General features: G+C 37.7%; 2 protein-coding genes across 3 annotated transcripts in view; one reads left to right on the plus strand and one right to left on the minus strand.

Moving 5' to 3' along the window:
* Window positions 1-4178, plus strand: part of LOC133745907 (uncharacterized) — a 37244-nt gene extending 33066 nt beyond the window's left edge. Inside the window, exons 1-4 of one of the 2 annotated variants that reach the window (XM_062174068.1) lie at window positions 2111-2262; window positions 2383-2463; window positions 3652-3756; window positions 3835-4178. In XM_062174068.1, the coding sequence (XP_062030052.1) occupies window positions 2419-2463; window positions 3652-3756; window positions 3835-3933 (249 nt within the window). In that variant the 5' untranslated portion in view covers window positions 2111-2262; window positions 2383-2418 and the 3' untranslated portion in view covers window positions 3934-4178. Of the gene's footprint in view, window positions 1-2110; window positions 2263-2382; window positions 2464-3651; window positions 3757-3834 lie in introns of those variants that run through there. The other variant, XM_062174070.1, reaches the window with a different exon arrangement.
* A 9349-nt stretch (window positions 4179-13527) lies between these two features.
* On the minus strand, window positions 13528-14468 carry LOC133741872 (metalloendoproteinase 3-MMP-like). Its single transcript, XM_062169587.1, has 2 exons — window positions 14048-14468; window positions 13528-13801 (listed from the first exon to the last, which is right to left on the minus strand). The coding sequence occupies exons 1-2, from the start codon at window positions 14463-14465 to the stop codon at window positions 13530-13532; spliced, it is 690 nt and encodes a 229-aa protein (XP_062025571.1). The 5' UTR covers window positions 14466-14468; the 3' UTR covers window positions 13528-13529.
* Window positions 14469-18597: the final 4129 nt, after the last annotated feature.

An 18597-nucleotide genomic window follows, 5' to 3' on the forward strand; every position in this document is an offset into this window, starting at 1 on the left:
CCCTTGAAATCCTTTTTTTAGCAAATTCAAAGGGATTCCAATAACATATTAAAATCGAGAACCAATCCTCTGATTAATTTTAGTAGAGGAGAGACCTATTCATAAGAGAGCAATATTATGTGTTTTGATTCATTCTTCTTCTCGTGGTTGAAGATACAGATAAAAATTTAGAGTAATCAATTGTTGTATCTCATGTTCAATGGTGTTTTGGTAAACATAAGGAGGTCTACTTAGCTTTTCAAGTATTCTAAAAAGTAAATTAGAGGTGTACAAAGTATGGGAGGTCCAATTAGCAAATTTAGAGGTCCAACTAGAACCACCCATAAAATTATTATATTTATATAAAAAAGAATAATTATAGCATAATTGGATCCATAAGACTTTATAACATTAATTATAAAAAAGGAAATTGAAAAAGATGGGAGAGAGCGAGAGCTCTCTAAACCCTAGCGCCGCCACCGATAAGTATCCTCTTTGGAGGGCTCCTTCACCTCCTCTCCAGCGTTCGCTCCAGCGTATGAGTTCTCTTCACTATGGCTGCATGCCTTTCATCCTTCGACGGGACAATTTTCCGAAGACGGCAAGGGATCTGATTGGCCGGGCGTTCTTTGCGCTATGGCTTCAGATTTTGGGCTCTCTAGTGTTGTGGGATCCTGGTGGTCCTATAGTCGGATTGCAGCCGCTCCTAGTCGGCGAGTGGTGGAGGAGAGATTGGTCCACAAGCGGGTTGATCTGGTTTGCACTGGTGCAGGCACGACTGGTGGAGTTCAATCCGGTCTGGTTCGGGCGGCGATGTCGATATTGGGCTCGGCGGGCTTCTGCTCTCTTGCACGGTGGCGGCTGGGTTATCCCTTGGTGGTTGCTCTTGTTCTGGTGGCGCAGATGGTTGCAGATCCCTTCAGGTAGTAGCCGGCGGTGGTGCTTAGTTTCTCTGCGTGGGGTGCCCAGAGTAATCTGGGTTCTCCTTACGGGCTGGTGTTGGGCCCATCTGCTGGGCCAGACCTTTCCATGGGTCTGGATCTGGGACCCGGGTGACTCCTCGTTTGCTTCTATGTTAATTTGGACAAAGTTTCTGGGTGTGCTGTGTTTGTTTTCAGGTGGAGTGAGCGTTTCTAGATTCTATAAAAAGGCTCGGTATAGTCACGCTGTGAGTGCCACAATTGCTTGCTTTGGCGAGCAGTGTCCCTTATGCTGGGTCGAGTCTAGTCTTCGTTGGTCTACTAATCTTCTACATGCCCGGATCGTAAATTCTGATTGTTGGGTTTACAGCTCTCAAGATCATGACAATGGTTTCGTTGTTGGTAATTATCTTGAAGACAATGAGGACTTACCTTTAGAATTTACTAGTTTCTCTAGAAAAGTTTTAGAGCAGAATTTAATTGTACAAGAACAATTGGTTGATGTAGTACATCTTCTAGTTTGTTCTAGCTTAGCTCAAAGTCTTAGGCATTTCTGGCCTTTGTATGCTCCCCATTGGGATGCCATCTTAAGCGATTTTAATCGCTAGATCAATGAACTTTTCTTTCAAAAAAATTAATTATAAAAAAGGATTGACGGTTAGAGTTGCTGATTTAAGATTGTCTTTGTTAATTTAATAGTTTTCTAGCTTCTAACTTTGTCGGCCGCATTACTTTTACTAACAGTGAAAGTCGGCCTTACTAAGATCTTGTTACATGGCTTTGGACTCAATTCGCTTTCAAATAGATATAATAATTGAATTATATTAATATATTATACGATTATAATATACAATAAGATTACTATATTGGTACAAAATTCCATTTCAAATTCTAAATCTAAATAAATATCTATACAATAAGATTACTATATTGGTACAAAATTCCATTTCAAATTCTAAATCTAAATAAATATCTAGAAATAAAAAACCAATAAACCATGTATTAAAATATTTTATTCTCTTGGAATCGGGTTATGAATCTAATGATTACTGGGCAGATATTTAGGTTTATGTGGTCTATAGTTTTCTGGACAGGCCACATTTGTTGTGGTTTGGGCTTGGCCCATGTAGGGGCTAAGCAATGTAGGACTTCTCATACCTAAAATGGGCCCTCTCCAATTCCAAGTCATTTGCCACCGACAGCCTTTGGGCTTCAATTCATTTCGCCTCTACTCGCTCTCTCTATGACTCTTATCTATTTTCGATTGTCTTCAATTCCTCTTAGCTTCAGCTTCTGCAATTCGCTGTTAAACCCTGAGGAACAACTCAAGGACTCCGCAACTCACAAACCCAATAACCAAACGGTACATCTCTGCTTCTCATTTCGACCCAATTCATCACTGCTTTTCAATACCTTGTTGCTGGGATCATCTTTGTATTGAAGATCCTAATTGGGTATTATTCTTTATGGTTTTTATGCAAAGGGTGCTGGAGAGTTTGATTCAGTTTAAGTCTTTAAAATGCATCCTCCATTAACGTTACACAAGCACCCTATGTGTGCACAAGTGAGTTCTCAATCCTTTTTTACTTTCTTCATCTGCTGTTTATCCATTTATTTATTTTTTGGCATTTCTGTGAACAAATTGGATGATCACTAGAAAATTTTCAACTCTATGATGTTAATGAGTAATGGATTTGGATTTTGAATTTGATAATCTACGTATGAGTAGTTGGAAATGCCAGAGTGCTCCATAAAATATATATATTTGGGCTAAATTTATACTAATCCAGTTGTTGACTTTGAACGGTTGTTTTTTGTGTTTAAACTGGGGAAATCTGTAAAGGGTCACTGAACCCCCTTAAATCTTTGGAACGGATAACCAATACTATAAATAAGTGACAAGAAACATAATGAAACTGCTAGTCAATAACGTAGTTCAACTCATAGAAGGGTACTCAGAGTTCAAGGCATATGATGATTAACTCTGGAATAGCAATTTGCATCCAAGCTGGATTTTTCTTGTTCTCTTGTACTGGAATTAAACACCTATGCTATTGTTTATACTATCGATGAGGAGGAGAATCTGGGCACCTTATTGATGCGATCAAGGAACATTTGTAGTGGTTCGATCATTTTTCAATCTCATATGTGGCTGACCATTGTAATGATTTTGCCCATAATAGAAATAGTATAGCTGCAACTAGTAGTGAAGATAATGCTTTGCTGGTCACTTGCTTACAAGCAGATGTAACGAGTATTGAATTCATTAGGTGTGTGCAGCACCTTTTTCCCTTGAGATGGGGTATTCTTTTGGGTTAGGTCATTAAGCACTTCCTTCTTTTTCTAATCGTTCATCAATCACTAAATGACTTTTCTATCAAAGAAAAGAAAGCATAAACCTAAAAGAGATGAAATTGTTCATTCATATGCAAGCAGTTATGTACATACACTAGACCAACTAGAGAAGAGTTGTGTAATTGGATTTTGTAGCTAGTTCTAACTAATTGGGAGTTAGATCTTCTATAGGTAGGAGAGATGGTTTTGACAAACAATTCCTTTTGGATTTGCAGAGCATAAGTCCTAACATTCATCACTTTGCTTTATCCTGATACAGACACATTTACTTTCTCTACATATTCTGTTTTTCCAAAATCTCCGATGTCGGAATTGTCAATTTTGCCATATCAAGTTATTTGGGTTTAGTAGCAAGTAGAGGTTTTTGTGAAATTTATTTGCTTATATCTTTGTGCAGATCATTGAGGAGTTTCAGAAATGTCATTTAGATCATCCTTTTGCAAAATTCATTGGTGAATGTACAGATCTCAAAATAAAGCTTGATCGCTGTTTTCGGCAGGAAGTGAGTGGTTTCTCTCTATAGAATGTAAATACAATCTTAATCATTACTTTGGGATAAGGTTTTTCTATTTTCCCGCAGAAAGCGTTGAAGAGGAAAGCCAACTTTGAACAGAGTAAAAAATTGAGGGACAGGCTACAAGCTTCAAGGAAGGAAACTGCTGAGGCGATCACTGAATAGGCATGCAATCCTAATGGCAAACTCAGAGGCATTCATTTAGTGAAAACAAAAAGTTGTTCTAGAACTCACAATAGTTTGAAATAGATGAATTGTAATGCACTATTTTGCTACCACAGATTGGATATGTGATCGAATTCAAGTCCATGCTATGCTGCTGATGATATAGTATCTTATCTGCTTTCATTTCTTTGGTTGGAAGAAATATTGGTACAAAATTACATAGGAATTTGGAAATTTGAGTGTTATATTTGCTTAACATAGATAACTGCTATATTGGAAATTCTTATTTATCTTTAATTTTAATTTGTATTGAATGGCTGTTTTGCATAGCTGGTAGCCAAAAGATGCAATGAGTAGAATACCACATGGATGGTGATTTCAAACTCCTGATTGTCTGAAGCCATTTCAAACAATAATAGATGACATTACCTTGTAGGCATTACCACTTTGTCCAAGCTTCTTTGAATCTTCAGTTTTACAACTCTTTGAAAGATCTCCTAGTTTGCATCATTGGTGCAATTCTGGCAAACTACTTGTCCATGGACTGTTTCAGAGCTACTGCTCATATTGCTGTTGTAGAGACAACCGGAAAGACGGTGACCCCAGGAGCTGCGTCAGATTGCTTGACATTACTTTTGAAATTGCTACTAGGAGTGTAGCTTCTGGCATCCAAGTGCGCAAAGGAGGAGGGTAGCTAGCAAAATAATTCACGAAATAAAATTAAGATGATAATCTAATTTTCTAGTAAGATGAAATACGTACTGTGATGGCGCTTTATATATCTTGGCTGATCGCATGGATGAGGTGCCATTGATGATATCGGGCACACCAAAACGAGGCATGATCATCTGTGATATGGTTTTGTCGTCCAACGTTCCGGTGGACTTGAGGTGGAAATTGAGCTGGTAAGTCTTGACGGCTTCCTCCAAGAGCTCGTCAAAATCATTGTCATCAGAATGTCTGTGGTTCTCGTAGTTTAAGTAACCGAACTTTTGAAGGTACTTCTTGAGGTCATTGACGCCGTTGACCTTGTCACCTTTGTGACAACCCTTAAGATGCTCAAGGCAACGGAGATGAGTTTGACGTTACATTAGATAGGAAAGAAAAGAAGGCGAGAAGGAGGAGGAGGAGAGTGACTGTGAAAAGAGAAAGATCAGATTTTGGTGCCATTGCTCCGAGTTAAGAGTATGGATGTTGCAGAAGCCTCGTATTCGCAATAGAGTTTATAGGCAATAGTATTGATGTGTAAATGTAAAGAGATGGTGTGATCATTTACGTTTTTCTATAGAGTTGGTGTACGGACGTCATGCATATAGAGCTGTTGAGCTTAACAAGCAGAAATCATATAAAAATTGTTCTCACCAGAACATGCTGAGCTCAACATTTGACAACATTCATTACCGGCCAGTTAGGTTTCTGTTAGCAGTTTAGGTTTAAATTGTTAAATCAGAGAATTGTGAAGACGAAACTAGCTTCGACGTGGAAACATTCATTATCGACTAGATCATTGATGCACAAATAATTCAATTACTAAATCCGCCCTCTATATATAAAACCGATTTCCAGATGGATGAGTACTTCACAGTATGAGATTATATGAATGAGAGAGGCTGTGATATTCTAGTCATCTGATGTTTACGATCGATAGCCACTTGCATGCATGAATGCCGTTTCTTTCGAAGTTAAACACGTACAAATTGTTTACTGATTATTTGGTTAATTATCATTCCCATCATATCTGTTTTCAATATAATTAATTTTTTACAGAAATAATCCTTGAAGAGGGACCTAAAGAAGTCTGATTATTAATGTAGTTGTCGTGATGAGATCACTAGTTGAATTCTTCCTCATTTTATGGTTACTTCACCTGTGAATGCATAAAACTTTTTTTATCTTTTTCGCTGAAAGAACGAGGATATATAAGAGATGAGTGACAACCTCCCGATTACTCTATGTTATTAATTAAAGAAAGAACAATAGGAGCAGGACCAAAACCAATACCTCCAACAACAAAAACAAAAACAAAAAAGACTAACAAAAATGAACTTGAGGAGAAAATAAAATGCTGCAAAACAAAAGAAGAGGCACATCTCACCACACCAACTCGATCAAAAAAAGATGTATCATAATTTGCCAGGGCATCGACTCTTCATGCATACAACAACTCTATTAATTTGTTACGTTTTAATCTGAAAAATCTCTACACAGGGTATTCAGGTACCTTATTTGATAAAGGAAAGAAGAATTAAAAGCAAAGAAGAATTAATAGCTGACTATGGGGGAGCATAATCAACAAAAGAGTACGTGGTAATTAACAACAATGCATTGAATTGTTTGATCGAGCTACTGAAAGCACTGCTCCTCAGACGTTGTATAAAGCCTTGATTCCTTGAACATCGTCCCCATGCAAACTTCGAGTCACTCCCTGGGGAATACCTGGGGCCATGATAGCTCCCTCCACTGAGCTATGTCCAAGTCCCAGAAGGTGCCCTATTTCATGCAAAGCCACCGTCTCCAAGTCAAAAGCACCTGGTGTAGCACCCACAGACCAAGGCTCATCTGCGTCGTAGTGGAATCTTCCATCCGACGGGATAAAAGCATGGGCTAGGTGTAAAACCATAGTTACATGCTCACAACATATGCACAATAATCATAAAAGGATTAAGGCTTACCTTCAGCAATAACGGTCATGGATTCCATCTTATGCAACTGCTTAATTCAATCACTGAATGTAGTCTTCTGTTACTTACCAACTTGCTTCTCAATGGACAGAACTTATGCAATCGTCGCGGTAGTAATCAGGGACCAATTCATCTGTATATATATGAGACTTAAACCTCAAGAAGCTTCCCATTAAAGCATTCCTTGTCGGTTTAGGTTTCACTATTAGATTCCTAATGTATCACAACTTGTAGCCTTTCTTGTCGACTAAGCAATGGATTACTATCCTTAATGAATTGATACACTATTCATTAAGTTACTAGTATTGATTTACTGTTTGTATCCATGTTAAACTAGGATTGATATTAAGCTAATCATCAATTACTTTATGATGATATGTGTTATGTCCATATTTGATCTTACAATCTCCCCCTTGGACTCACACATATCATGCTCGATGATTTGCACCAGAGAACATCAAAACCTACTTAACTTACTGAAGTGCGCGCCAGATAACAAACTCAAATCGAAAATCCATTCCAACATGGTCAGATCACAGTTATTTATGCAGAGCAAGAAACAATATACATTTTAACAAAAATGCAGAGTTTCAAAACCACTAACATAAGCTTCTGCAATCCACATATGTTCAACCAGAAGTGATACAATATATGTTAATGTGTATCAACAAGTAAACATATATTAGGTCCTACTTTATGTTTCTAAATCCAGAAACTCAAGCAAATTCACTGAACACTGATGGCTTAAAAATATTGCTTGAACCTTAACATCATGCTTCACATGATTTAAGCCATCTGATAGCAAGTATGATATTCAAAACAAGATGATAATTTCCAAAATAAAACAATAAAGCTGCAGCAAAATCATAACTGGAAATACCTCAAAAGTTTATTGATAATAATAAAATCTGTCATTACAAACAAGTTGTGATAAATAAAGTCAAAAGACCACAACTAAAAAAATACAAGAACTCAAAAACCTTAGAAATTTAAATTGCTCCAACTGGATTAACTCTCTACTGAACCTAAGCATCTAGACTAGCTAAAACTCCAATGTTGGCTGTATGCTTCTGGAATGCTGCTACTGACAATGCCTTGGTGAAGGGGTCTGCTAGCTGTGAATTCGTGTCAATGCTCAAAACAGCTATCTCACCATGCTTAACCCTTTCTCTAACACTGTAATACTTTAAATCAATGTGTTTAGAATTATTTGACCTTTTACTATTCTTACTAAAGAAAACTGCTGCTTCATTATCACAATAAATCACAAGTGTGCCTGCCACAATGTGACTTAACACTTTGGTCTGCATCAAGAAATTCCTGATCCAAAGTCCTTCACACACAGTTTCATATACTGCAATAAATTCAGCTTGCATGGTGGAGGTTGAAACTAGAGTTTGCTTCATGGTTTTCCAAGCAACTGCACCTCCTGCTAGCATGTACACATATCCACAAGTTGACTTCTTGGAGTCTGGATAGTTCCCTGCGAAATCAGAATCTGAAAATCCAACGAGTTTCAGATCCTCCACTTGCCTATAAACTAGCATGTAATTCTTTGTTTTCTGTAGGTGCCTCAACACTTTCTTCCCAGCTACCCAATGTTCATGGCCTGGATTAGACTGGAATCTCGATAAAATCCCTACTGCAAAAGACAAGTCTGGCCTAGTGCAGACTTGTGCATACATGAGACTTCCTACAAGTCTAGCATAAGGCTTTGACTCCATAATTTCTTTCTCAACATCACTATTAGGACTCTGCTTCTTGGTTAACTTATCACCTTTGGACATGGGAACTTCTCTAGCTGCACACTTTTCCATACCAAATCTCTTCAAAACTTTGGTAATATAATTCTGTTGAGACAAACCAAGTAGTCTCTGTGCTCTATCTCTTTTAATCTCAATGCCTAGTACATAGGATGCTTCTCCTAAGTCTTTCATGTCAAAATTCTTTGACAGAAAGCTCTTGGTGTCTTTAAGCAGTTTAAAGTTACTGCTAGCCAAAAGTATATCATCGACATAGAGTACTAGGAAAATAAATTGTTCCCAACTGTCTTCAAGTAAACACATTCATCAACAAGATTCTTTGTAAATCCAAAAGTAGAAATCACAGAATCAAATTTCTTGTACCACTGTCTAGAAGCTTGTTTAAGGCCATAAATTGATTTTCTTAACCTGCATACTAAGTTTTCACTTCCAGCTTGCACAAAACCTTCTGGCTGCCTCATATAAATCACTTCATCTAGTTCACCATTCAAGAAGGCTGTTTTAACATCCATTTGGTGCAGCTCCATATCAAAATGAGCCACTAAAGCCATGATTATCCTAAACGAGTCTTTTGTAGAAACTGGAGAAAAAGTCTCAGTAAAATCAATGCCCTCCTTCTGTGTAAAACCCTTGGCAACTAATCTTGCTTTATGTCTCTCTACATTGTCATTTGCATCTCTTTTGGTTTTGAAAACCCATTTACAACCTATAGGTTTCTGATTAGGGTCAGGTTCAACTAATTCCCAAACTGCATTTTGGCTCATGGAATCAATTTCTGCTTCCATTGCTAGCTGCCATTGGTGAGATTCATTACTTTCAATAGCCTTGTTAAATGTAGTTGGATCATTGTCCTCTGCACAGTCCATTTCAATTTCTGCTTCTTGCAGATAAACAATGTAGTCACTATCTTCCCCCCCATAAGTTGGTTTTCTTGCTCTCTGTGATCTTCTAGGCTGAGGGTTGATAGGGACTTGATCAGTTACAGGGTCAGTTACTTGACCAGTGACAGTTACTTGGTTAGTTACTTGACCAGTGACAAGTACTTGACCAGTTACATGGTCAGTTACATGACCAGGTACAGTTACTTGGTCAGTTACATGGTCAGTGACATGACCAGTTACATGACCGGTTACTTGATTAGGGACAGTTACGTGGTCAGTTACTCGACCAGTGACTCGATCAGTTACATCTTGTTCTAAAGGCAATACAACACTTATAATCTCATCCGACACAATTTCCTCAAAATCTGAGGTTAAATCCTCAAGGTTTGTATTGTGAACTTTTTCACTTAGAAACTTTACTTGATGTGTTTCAAAAATTCTAGGTGAATGATGAGCAGAATATAATTTATAGCCTTTAGATTTATCTGGATAACCTATAAAATAGCAACTAACTGTCTTAGGATCAAGTTTATTCAAGCTTGGATTATAAATCCTAGCTTCTGCATGACATCCCCAAACATGGCAGTGATGAAGACTAGGTTTTCTGCCACACCAAAGCTCAAAAGCAGTATTTTCTATGGCTTTGCTAGGTGTTCTGTTGCAAATATAATTTGCAGTTTTTAAAGCCTCACCCCACAGAAATTTAGGCAAACCTGTTGTACACATCATGCATCTAACCATGTTCAAAAGAGTCCTATTCTTTCTCTCTGCAACACCATTCTGTTGTGGGTTATAGGGTGTTGTATATTGAGCTTTAATTCCATTGTCTTGTAAAAACAAGGCAAATGGACCCTTTTGTTGGCCGGATTCAGTGTACTTGCCATAGAACTCACCTCCTCTATCTGATCTTACTGTTTTGATTTTCTTTTCTAGTTGATTTTCTACTTCAGACTTAAAGATTTGAAAGGCTTTCAATGCTTGTGCCTTTTCTGAAAGTAGATAAATATAACTGTATCTAGAAAAGTCATCAATGAATGTGATAAAATACACATTTCCACAGATAGTTTGATGCCTAAATGGTCCACATATATCAGTGTGTATGAGTTCTAATAAATTTTGGCTTCTATATGCAGTCTTCTTTCTAGTATTAGTTATTTTTCCCTTAAAGCATTCAACACAGTCTGTTAGATCAGAAAAATCAAGTTCATTTAGGATGTTGTTTTTCACCAAAATTTTCAGTCTCTCTTTTGAAACATGGCCGAGTCTTCTATGCCATAAAAATGCAGACTTTTCATTTAGTTTGGTTCTTTTAACACCTGTTAAAGTGCTAGTACTGTTGGTGTTATTTTCAACAAGTAAAATTTCTTGTTGAGCCATTGAACAATTTAACTGTGAATAATCATTCATAATAACACCAGAACCAATTTGAACAGAATTTTTAGAAATAAGAATTCCATTACTATCCATAACAAGTCTACAACCAGATTTTACTAAAAGAGAAACTGAAACCAAATTCCTTCTCATGGAAGGTACATAAAAAACATTGTCCAGAACTAATAATTTTCCTAATCCTAAATCGAGCTTTAAGGTTCCAATAGCCTTGACTGCCACTCTCATGCCATTGCCTACACACAGGTTCACTTCATCACTTTTTGGGATTCTCCTCCTTATGAATCCCTGCAAAGAATTAGTAATATGAATAGGTGAGCCTGAATCTATCCACCAAGACTGTGGTTCAACATTTATAAGATTAATTTCTAAGGAAAAAACTGTATTAGAAAAAATCTTACCCTTTTTGGCTAACCAATTTTTATAGCCAGTGCAGTCCTTTTTCATGTGTCCTACTCTTTTGCAAAAGTAGCACTTGAACCTGAATGGCCTGTTTTCCTTGGCCACTGCAGCTGTTGAACTCTTAGTTATGGCTTGATAGGCTTGAGCTTATTCTGGGGCTTTTTCCTTTTAGGCTTCTCAATAAGGTTAATGGTCGTAGCAGGTTCCTTTTCTTCCTTGATCCTAGATTCCTCATCCACACAGATGGATATAAGTTCATCTAGAGTCCAGTTTCCCTTTTGAGAGTTGTAACTGGTCCTAAGATGACTAAAACTGTTAGGCAAGGAATGTAGTGCATAATGCACTACTTGCTCATCCCTAACCCCCATTAAGAGTTCCCTGAGTCTGCCATTTATATTGATCATCTTCATAATATGCTCTCTAACTCCCCCTGAACCCATGTACTTCAAATCATGAAACTCCTTGGTTAGCCTAGCTGCTTCTGCTTTTTCACTTTCTTTAAACTTAGCACCTATGAGTTCCAGAAAATCTGATGCTAGCTCAGGCTCTTCTATACTTCCCCTGACAGTCTTAGACATAGAGGTTCGAATGAGGTTCTTAGCCATTCTATTGGATCTATGCCACTTCTTGTAAAGATCAGTTTCCTTCTTAGTGCTCTTTTCAGTTAACTCTTCAGGTTTGTCCTCAGTGAAACAATAGTCTATGTTTTCATGCATTCCCATGTAGTTTTCTACGGAGTCTAGCCAAGCTCTATAATTTGTTCCAGTTAACATCAAGACACTGTTCAAGTTCATGTAAGAGTTACCTTAGGAGCAAAACAAAAATTCGAGTGAGTTCTCAGTTTGTAAAGAAAATATGTTTAAGTTTTCTGTGTTTTATTTAGCTTTAAGTAACCAAAACAAAAACATACAGAAAACCTAAACAACCATACTTGCATTCATGTCAGTCCATAACAAAAACAATATTAACCATCACTTTTGAGCAGAAACTTAATATCCTGGAGTTCTTTATCAATATGCCATGTTCAATGAAAACAAGTTATCCAAAGAAATTTATCCACATCTTTAGACAGAAGAAAAATTTCTAAGTATCCGAATTTATTTTCATCAAGCATGCATACTGCTGTTTTGTATTCTAAAACCACACTTGACCACTTCTTTGGAAGATAAAATTGAAGCATAGTTTTAAAACACAAAACACAATTTCAGTTTTGTTACTCGATCAGGTACAGTTACTTGGTCAGATACTTGACCAGTTACACGTACCTGATTAATGTTTTCTGTCAACATCAATGAAGGATGCTTTGTGCATCATAATCACTTATGCCAACAGAAAACCACAAAACATATGAGCTCTTTTACTTTACATTCTATCCAGATTCATCCTTGTAAGAAAGTTAAGCTCTTGTATCTGTCAATTTTAACAACGTGTAAACAAAATCTTGGAGATTTTTGTTCTTCATACAAGTTCACACAATCACAGATACAATACCATATCATCAATCAATTCAACATGCATATTCAAGCATAACCAAAATTGATTCGATTCCAAGAAACCACAGAACAATCAAGAAATTGTAAATTTCATCTGGTCACCATCTACTCTAACCTAACGCACGCCGGGAATGCAACTAGGGTTCTTGGGCACAATCAAAAATTCAATTATCATGCTATGAATCAAAATCAATCTCACAGAAAAACCTGTTTTTGCTTTTTCCCCAATTTGCTGCTAAAAAATCATAGCGGAAGCGTGAATTTTATAATTAACCAGATGCAGCAGTCGACTTAAGTAACTTACCTTGATCAGGTACCTGACCAGTTACTTGGTCAGTTACCTGGTCAGTTACTTACTTGGTCAGGTACCTGATTAGTTACATGACCAGTGACTCGGTCAGTAACCTGATCAGTTACTTGACCCGTAAAGCAAAAAACCCTTAAAAAATTTTATGTTCGTTTTGCAAAACCCTAAAACGATTTTTCATATTTGTGAGCCTATGCTCTGATACCAATTGTAAAACCATAGTTACATGCTCACAACATATGCACAATAATCATAAAAGGATTAAGGCTTACCTTCAGCAATAACGGTCATGGATTCCATCTTATGCAACTGCTTAATTCAATCACTGAATGTAGTCTTCTGTTACTTACCAACTTGCTTCTCAATGGACAGAACTTATGCAATCGTCGCGGTAGTAATCAGGGACCAATTCATCTGTATATATATGAGACTTAAACCTCAAGAAGCTTCCCATTAAAGCATTCCTTGTCGGTTTAGGTTTCACTATTAGATTCCTAATGTATCACAACTTGTAGCCTTTCTTGTCGACTAAGCAATGGATTACTATCCTTAATGAATTGATACACTATTCATTAAGTTACTAGTATTGATTTACTGTTTGTATCCATGTTAAACTAGGATTGATATTAAGCTAATCATCAATTACTTTATGATGATATGTGTTATGTCCATATTTGATCTTACACTAGGATCCCGCCGGGGCCATCAAATGGATTCCCGTCTCCATGATCACCCTTATGAAAACTAATCTTCAAATCCGCACTCTCGTAACTTTGTGACTGGCTGAACGTGAAGTGAGTGTTCCCAGCCCATGTTGCGAAAGCCCGTGCGACAGAGCCCGTGGCTTCGGATGGGGTGTTGGGGAGGAAACCGTAAGTGAGATGGTATTTAGAGGAAGGCCATTTTGGATTTCCCTCGAAAAATGAGTAGTGAGCAGTGGTATGAATTGAACCTGTAAAACAATATCGAGTACTTAAATCGTTAGACGGAATGTTCAAGTTTTAATTCAAGAGAATTACTGTATGGTTTTAATTTTCATTTTGAAAGTCAATTAACATGAGGAGAAATGGTAATTGTAGATGCATGTATGTATCATTTTGGGTATAATTATACATTTAGTAGTGCGTGTTCTATTGATAACTCGTAAGAAAGTTAAGAGGACAAATTAATTGTCTAATAAGATGAAATGGCTAGATACCATGGTGGTGCCTTTTCTTGGCTGATCGCATGGACGAGGTGCCATTGATGATATCCGGCACGCCACAACGAGGCGTCATCATCTTCGACACTGTTTTGCCATCCAATGTTCCGGTGGACTTGAGGTGGTAATTGATCTGGTAAGTCTTGATGGCTTCCTCCAAAAGGTCGTCAAAATCATCATCGTCCGAATGACTGTGATTCTTGTATTTCAAGTAACCGTACTTTTCAAGGTATTTCTTGAGGTCATTGATGCCCTTGACCTTATCACCTTTGTGGCAACCCTTGAGATGCTCAAGGAACTCAAATGGGGAAGAGCTCTTGTTGTGGGGATGAGAAGCAGTTGCATAAGAGACGAGAGTAAGAAGGGCAAGGAGGAGAGTGATACTGAAGAGAGAAAGATTAGATTTGGATGCCATTGCTCCGAGTTAGCTAGCTAGTTATTTTGCAAAAGCCTTGTATTTGTATTGCTATATATAGGCCATTCTTCGCTATATTTTCCATATAGCTAGCGGTCTTCTTTAACAAAAAAAAAAAATATGTGACTTTGACTAGTATTACAGTTACTAGCTAGGTCCTGAGGTTCGAGATGATCAATTGGAAGTAAAGAAGACGCTATATCAGTATATTGATTAAAAGACTAGTTCCTAAGTTAGAGAAGACGCTAAGTATTTACGGGGTCATTCGATCAATTAAGGTCATCAGTTGCTAGAAGCCTAGAACTAGTCCTGCAGCTTATCTTACTCCCTAAATTAATCAGTTAAGAAGCCATTGGTGGACTACATGTAGAAATTGTGAAGACCTAAACTTCAAATCTGCCTCAAGGTTAATATATGTTTTGGGATCTTTTTTTTAATAGTAAAGAAAGATTAATGAGCTTCATCAAGTAGTCTTTTTCAGTCAAAAAGGAAACGAACTTTTTTGTACAAAATACCTTAATTTGCTGTCGCGGTAATCTCTCATGAGAAACACAAATGGCAGATTCTTTTACCAGCACTACAGCAGGTCTCATTTTAAATTTGACTCTAGACCATCAGACATTGATCAAAAGTATAGGTTGATTTTTCTTATGAGACTTGATTTCTCACTTGGAATATGTGAGATTCGTCACTTTTTTTTGGGTATTCTTTGAATAGACGGACCATTCTTCATTATTCGAAAGATCAAGTGTTCGCCTGTCACTCTCCATTGTTAGACAATTCTTCAAATAGCTAGCTAGTTGGCAAACAATACATATGTGTATTGGGAGCTCAGAACCAAACTATATGTGTGTGTGTGTATGACATTTGGGTGCCGAAATATGGAAAATCATATTAAGATTTTTATATTACTTTTTTTTTTTTTTTTTGAAATTTTCTTGCCGCATAATCTCATTATTAATTGCTAATACATTATTTTTTAGAACTGCTCAAAGTGACTGACTTCACATATTTAATCTTGATTTTTCTTAATGATTATCTCAATTTCCTAATTTTGGAAAACCGTAAAAAAAGAATTGGGTCAATTTTTTTGAGTTCCATCAGTTCTTCAATTGCTTAAAAATCATGATTTTAGAGTGGGAATATTTTGGTGAGAAAATAAGAACATGCATTTTTGGCCAAAAAATCGTGTGCTATAATAATCCACAGTTTTTGATATAAATCATGATTTTTAAACCAAAAAGTAAAATTTGAGCAAAAATTCAAGGATTGATTCTCATAAAGTTGGGATAGTATATATATCATATCATTCTTTGTGCTTAGTCTCGCTTAAATGAACACCATTAGTTTATTTTTCATCTACACCAACAAATATATGGTAGATCAAGAGTTTAGAAGATGATTGTTCTACTTGGCAATTAGCTCCTCCATATGGGAAATGTCAGAATTGGGAAATATATTGTTAAATTATAATTACGGAGAGTAAAATAGTGGAAATTAAGGTTTACAAACTCTCAAGTCAAGGCCGGCCCTAAGGGCTGCCGCCTGAGGCGGCCGCTTCAGGCCACCGGCCTCCGTCAGTTTTTTTTTTAATATAAATATAGACTTCAATAATTGATTATATTTTTTCTTCGGCCATGTTACTGAGCAATTGACCATTGTAGTTCAGTTGGTAGGGAACCTAGTGGCCTGTTTTTATGAGGCACCCCATAGGTTCAATTCACTTTGCATTTTTTTTTTTTCTGGTTTACTTTGCCCTTATTTTATTTTTCTGGTTTCTTTTGTTAGTTCCTTTTCTTTTTTATTTTTACTAATGTATATGAGTTTAACTTATTTTTTCCCTTATTTTTTTGAAATAAAAGTTGAATTCATTAGATCAACAGCAAAATTGCTGAAGTCTACCAAAACTTACATAAGAAATCCGGCAAGAAAATCCAGAGTAACATACCTAAGCTAAAGCAAAATTTTAAAGATCACTGGGACGCTCACATTTAAGCGAGCCTATACAAGAATGAAAAAACCTCGCCTTCTACAGAAAGTTGCCCTCACTTGCCAAGCACGCAATTGTGGTACAAGCAAGAGACTAGAAACGTCATAGAAGACTCATAGAAGTGAATCCACCCTCAAACAGGCTCATACCCTAATAAATTAAGGCCCAGATTGTCTTGATCTGAGCCCAAGCCAGGAGGCCCAAGCCCAAGTCAAACCTTTCCAAGCAGGACTAGACCCCTGCCCCATCAGCCCAAGGTTGAGCCCAGGCCCAAAAACCTAGGCCCAAACCCGAGCGAACAAGGGAGAGGCATCCCTGCACACTGCTCCTGCACCGCCGTCGTCGGTCAGTTCTCCAGCGACGCACCATAGCTCTGGCGGCCGGCTTCTCCAACCGAGCATCACCATCGCGATCAGAAACCACCGAAGCCTCTGCCTCTGAGCCTCGACCCCTCAAATAAACACGATCAGACCTTCGCCGCCAATCCCGACTCAAAGCCTTGCGACCTCCAGCCCAGACGCCGCCGGCAGACCCGACTCGTGCTCGCTCCTCCTCTGCAGCCCAGACGACAACCACGAAGACAATCCCCAGCCGCTTCCGCTGCTGTCACCCACCGCCTGGACCGGAAAACCGCCACCACGGACTGAGAAAACCCCTCGCCGCACCCACGATCGCCGCAGAGATCCCTCCCCACATCGTCGCCGTCCACGATCGTCGCAGAGATCACTCCCCACGTCGCCGCCGTCCACGATCGTCGCCTTCCTAGAAGGAAGAAGCGTCACCGCCAATCGAAACCTAGGTTTCGAGAGCCAAGTCGCACCGAGAAGCTCGGATGACTTCTTGGAATTGTTGTATATCTTATTTTTTCCCTTATAATTTAAGAAAAAAAATATAGAAATACTATATGAAAATTAAATTTTATTATTAGATAAAACAAACTTGGTTATTGATTGAACAGTCGAACACCATTCATGAGGCCACATTTTAATCATTCGCCTCAGACCTCTATAATGTTAGGACCAACCCTATCTCAAGTGCATGATACTCGGGTCCCTTATTCGAAAATGGAAAACGCAAAGTTCACTTTAGGTGAACTACTACTTCTCTCAAAATTCTCTAAAACAAGCACAAAGCTCTACATGTTCAAGCATGCGAAACTATATTTGGAAGTGATGTGAAACAGTGAAAATAAGTAAGCCACCCCATGTTCGTCTTCCACCAGTTTAGCCGTTTAGGAGTAATATGAAAACCTTGGTAGCCATAACTGTACAATATACATTACAAAGCAGAGCATTACAGAGAAAGAAGGCTATTATTCTTCACATCCACATTTTTAGGCAATGGAAGAAAATCAAGCAAGCAGTAGAGTTTCATCTAAACTTGCGAAATGAGGAACTAGGAACTTGCTTTGTTAAAATAAAAGCTTAATATTTAGACTGCTCCTATATAGATACTTCCAGCTTAAACATCAAAGATGTTCATAAAACATGGACATGTTCTATTCGCCTGCCTGTCTGGCACAACTACTCTTCTTTCTATATATTAATTCCAAACTCCAGCGCAAAGGAAGAAGCAAATTAGTCCTAACATGTCAATCGACCTTGAGAATGTACACAAAACCACAGCAACTGACTTTAGCATCCAAATTGCAAACAGAGCAACACTGTCAATTATCGATTAAAAAGACCTCATCAAACAGTGACAAGATGATCAGCTCATCCGCAATCTTTAAGATTGTATAACCCAATGGCAGTTGACACACTTAACCTAAAGCTATTTAAATTAAATAGAAGATTGAAGAACCGTAACATCTGTTTAAGGTGTCTACAATTCTTCCAAATGATTACATAAGATTATCTATAAAGATGTAACTACTCATCGTGAAGCTGTAACCCATACAACATCAATGTCAATGCAGCTCCATAGTAACAAGAGGCTGCTTTATTAAAGTAAGCTGCATGTCTAATGCCAAGACCTCCAAGGGACTTGTAAGACAAATTTGGTTCCAAGCAACAGTAGGGGAATGAGTGTCTTTTCCAAAAGAAATTTCTGGTTTCATTACGATCTATAGTTTTTGTCACTTTGGAAGGACATTTAAAGGAAGAAAGCACATGGTTAGGCATTCCAAAAATGTTGGACTTA

Source organism: Rosa rugosa, chromosome 4 (assembly GCF_958449725.1).
Source record: "Rosa rugosa chromosome 4, drRosRugo1.1, whole genome shotgun sequence".
Taxonomy (NCBI): Eukaryota; Viridiplantae; Streptophyta; class Magnoliopsida; order Rosales; family Rosaceae; genus Rosa; species Rosa rugosa.

Bases quoted from the DNA above. Each gene is read 5' to 3' on its own strand.
- LOC133741872 (XM_062169587.1), bottom strand. From the start codon at position 14,465: ATGGCATCCAAATCTAATCTTTCTCTCTTCAGTATCACTCTCCTCCTT. The intron at 13,802-14,047 runs GTATCTAGCCAT...ATTGTTTTACAG, and splicing joins CAAGAAAAGGCACCACCATG to GTTCAATTCATACCACTGCT.